We start from the raw sequence: 3,825 nt of genomic DNA, 5'->3' as shown, positions 1-3,825 counted from the left end.
ATTTCGAAGAGGGGATAACTGCAACTACCATTCAGCTCGAAGCCCATGGCAATGGCATGGTATACTTTGTTGGCGCAAGCAAGCAACGTGACGAGCAAATAATCCTCGAATCCGAGTTGAGTCATTTTATAGCTTCTCTCCGCATACAAGACAATGACCTCCTCGTCTTCAGAAGCATGAGGAAAGATCGCCTTGAAGTTCTTGTCCTTGACCCGAGCGGTTGTGAGAAAACTTGTTTTGCCATGGGAAACTCTTCAAATGCCCGAGAAGTGTGTGAAGATCTGGTTGAGATTGTTGATCCACCCCCGCATACTCTCATTGATTTGAGTTCTGATGACAATGAATTTGTGGAAGAAGGCAGATTTGATGACAATGAAGTCGTGGAAGAAGGCATATGACAATGTCAAGGAGGGAGCAGAGGCCACTACGAGGCTGTCGTGCAAAAGCTCAGAAGATGGCTTCGACATCCTCCCCTTGTAGTAAGTCAGGTCATAATATTATCCTCCCCTTTCGAGTAGTTAGTTACCCTGTGCGTTTCTTTTCATTTACTATATTTTAGACAATCAACTTGTGGTTATCGTATGCTCACCATAAGAAAGTATCGCATGTTTTTCAGGACGCAAAGCTGGCAAGTCGAAGGAAGCCGCTTTAGAAGCTCCTATGTCCAACAAGCCCTACATATTACCCGTGGACATGAAGCTAACTAGTGACCAAGAGGAGAAAATAAAGGAGAAAGTCCGGGCGATTGGATCTGAATTCCCTGTGCTTGTGAAGGTGATGACGAAACCTGGGATTGATGAGCCAACAAAGCTAGTGAGCTCCGAACTTCAGATACCACACGCAATATGCATAGTCCATTTCTCATCCGAAAGCTCATAAGTTTAGAACTATTTTCTTGCTGAATTAACAACCGGCCTGAGATTTGATCGCCATCTTGATGTGCTCTTTTCTGAACAGGAATTCTGCCTGGAGTATGCTCGGGCGTGTCTCCCGCTAGAACAAACACCTATTATACTTGGGCTGGAGCGTAGCAAGATGCAGTGGCCTAGCATGCTGAAGGTCAAGAGATATACAGATGGGAAGTGGATTACCAAATCCTGGAAGGAACTTGTCTTGCAGGCTGGGATGAAGCCAGGAGACATCTGCCTCGTTGAACTGGCACGCAGGAGCAACGAGAACCTCAAGATGACGGTCCATCTGATCCGTGAGCGGAACCGCAGCTCTAGCTCTCAAGCATCTTGTTAGTGTGGTCTCTTTGTGTGTGGTCTGTAGTATGATGGCTTTTATAACTCAGCTGGTGTATGCATTGCTTGATGATTATTTGGAACAACCTGATGTTAAGCAACTCTCTAGTACTAGCGTGTAATGTAATCTGGGGAAACACTGGACCCTTGACCCTCCTCTCCTGTAGTAGTACTGCTGCTGCTGATTATTTTTCCTTGTTGAAGACAGGTTCCATTTTATTGTTGATTTATTAATTATTTCTTGTTGAGACAAATCTTATTTTGTTGCTGATTGGGGTGTCTCCAGACAACAACTCACAATATTGTGTTGGTGTTCCCTGCTTGAATGTGTTGCTGCTACAACTGGGACTTGTTTTCTTATTCCAAATATTGTGAGTTGCATGAATGGTTCAAACTTGCGAGCTGCATTAATGAAGTGTTGGGCAATATTGTGAGTTGCATGAATGGTTCAAATTTGTGAGGCGCATCAATGATTTGAGGTTCAAACTTGTCCTAAATAAGTAGATACAGTAGATGCTTGAACCACACTGTCTAAAGCTGATGAGAGGGATCAGCTGCTCTGAATCTCTATCAAGATATCACACACACACACACACACACACACACACACACACACACACACACACTATATACTCAGAAAGTTTGGTGATGCAGAAGCTACATATATACTGTAGTACAGTAGTATAAAGCAAGCAAATCCAGTGAAATCAAAAGCTCTTTACTATCACAAATCCTATACAGTTCGGGCACATGTATCCAATAGGTGTCGGAACAGGTTCAGGAGTGGTTCCGGAACAATATCCTGATCTGCAGTGTACAAATCCTTGAAGAAACTTGTGGCCATGTCTCCGAGGTGCTCCTCCTCCACACAACTGCCTGCAGCATCTTTGAGGGTTGTGATTCCGTTCTTTTTTCGGCGTCAACTAGCTTTTCCGTGGAAGTAATTCGTGTTACAGCCCCCTTCGTGGACCCATGCTGCACAGGAGCATTGCAAATACTACTTATAAGACCTGAAAAACAATACGCCGAAACAAATTAACATACACACCTAATAGGTATTGTCGGTGTCAAAACCGGCGGATCTCGGGTAGGGGGTCCCGAACTGTGCGTCTAGGCGGATGGTAACAGGAGACAAGGGACACGATGTTTTTACTCAGGTTCGGGCCCTCTCGATGGAGGTAAAACCCTACTCCTGCTTGATTAATATTGATGATATGGGTAGTACAAGAGTAGATCTACCACGAGATCAGAGAGGCTAAACCCTAGAAGCTAGCCTATGGTATGATTGTTGTTCGTCCTACGGACTAAAACCCTCCGGTTTATATAGACACCGGAGAGGGCTAGGGTTACACAGAGTCGGTTACAATGGAAGGAGATCTACATATCCGTATCGCCAAATTTGCCTTTCACGCCAAGGAAAGTCCCATCCGGACACGGGACGAAGTCTTCAATCTTGCATCTTCATAGTCCAGGAGTCCGGCCAAAGGTTATAGTCCGGCTATCCGGACACCCCCTAATCCAGGACTCCCTCAGTAGCCCCTGAACCAGGCTTCAATGACGACGAGTCCGGCGCGCAAATTGTCTTCGGCATTGCAAGGCGGGTTCCTCCTCCGAATATTTCATAGAAGATTTTGAACACAAGGATAGTGTCCGGCTCTGCAAAACAAGTTCCACATACCACCGTAGAGAGAATAATATTTGCACAAATCTAATCTGCTGACGTATTCCGCAACATGATACCACGGCCAAGCCTTTATTCGAATCGTTTTATTGCCCCACCTCAGCGCGTTTGGCGAGGCGGTTTCCTTGGCACGGCCTGTCGAAGCAGAGATCGTGCCCCCTTATTCCGGGATTCTCATCAATACGGGCGTGGGTAACCCAACCGTGCCATTGATTACGGCGTTTGGGAGATAAGCGAGTTTTACCAGGCTGGTGGGGGCACATAGTTTCGTCCGCCCATATAAGGGGATAAGGATCCACCTTTTTCTTCCACGCCTTCTTCCTCCTTTGCTCATCCATTTTCGCGCACTCGAGCTCCAGCACCCAAGTCCGCATCCCCACCTCAACCTTCTCTAGCCATGTCCGGAGCGGGAGGCAAGTGGATGGTCTCCTCCGTCACGGAGGGACACATCAAAAAGCTGAGGAAAGCCGGATACTTGTCTAACGACATCGCGCACCGGCTTCCAGACGAGGGGCAGCTCATCCCCACCCCCAGGCCCCATGAGAGGGTGGTGTTCCTCACCCATTTCCTCCGCGGACTGGGCTTTCCTCTCCACCCATTTGTCCGGGGGCTCATGTTCCACTACGGCCTAGATTTCCACGATCTGGCCCCGAACTTCATCCTCAACATCTCGGCGTTTATCATCGTGTGTGAGGCCTTCCTCTGCATCCCACCCCACTTCAGTTTATGGCTGAAGACCTTTAACGTCAAGCCGAAGGTAGTGCGCGGCTGCCAGGCGGAGTGCGGAGGTGCCATGGTAGGCAAGATGCCCAACGTCCTATGGCTCGAGGGCTCTTTCATGGAGACCCTAAAGGGGTGGCAATCGGGGTGGTTCTACATCACCAAGCCGCGTGACCCTAA

The 3,825-nt window shown here is 47.8% G+C and overlaps 1 protein-coding gene across 1 annotated transcript; it reads left to right on the top strand.

The window, feature by feature from the left end:
• Positions 1-1,388, top strand: LOC123082801 (B3 domain-containing protein Os03g0620400-like). Its single transcript, XM_044505045.1, has 3 exons — positions 1-488; positions 617-813; positions 958-1,388. Exons 1-3 carry the CDS (start codon positions 395-397, stop codon positions 1,243-1,245), a joined length of 579 nt encoding a protein of 192 aa, XP_044360980.1. The 5' UTR covers positions 1-394; the 3' UTR covers positions 1,246-1,388.
• The last annotated feature ends 2,437 nt before the right edge of the window (positions 1,389-3,825 follow it).

The sequence above is a fragment of the Triticum aestivum genome, chromosome 4A (genome assembly GCF_018294505.1).
Source record: "Triticum aestivum cultivar Chinese Spring chromosome 4A, IWGSC CS RefSeq v2.1, whole genome shotgun sequence".
NCBI lineage: Eukaryota > Viridiplantae > Streptophyta > Magnoliopsida > Poales > Poaceae > Triticum > Triticum aestivum.
Note: the sequence above shows the minus strand (reverse complement) of the source record. Positions and strands in the feature narration are given on the sequence as shown.

Bases quoted from the DNA above. Each gene is read 5' to 3' on its own strand.
- LOC123082801 (XM_044505045.1), top strand. From the start codon at position 395: ATGACAATGTCAAGGAGGGAGCAGAGGCCACTACGAGGCTGTCGTGCA. The intron at 489-616 runs GTCATAATATTA...CATGTTTTTCAG, and splicing joins CTCCCCTTGTAGTAAGTCAG to GACGCAAAGCTGGCAAGTCG. The intron at 814-957 runs GTGAGCTCCGAA...TTTTCTGAACAG, and splicing joins TTGATGAGCCAACAAAGCTA to GAATTCTGCCTGGAGTATGC.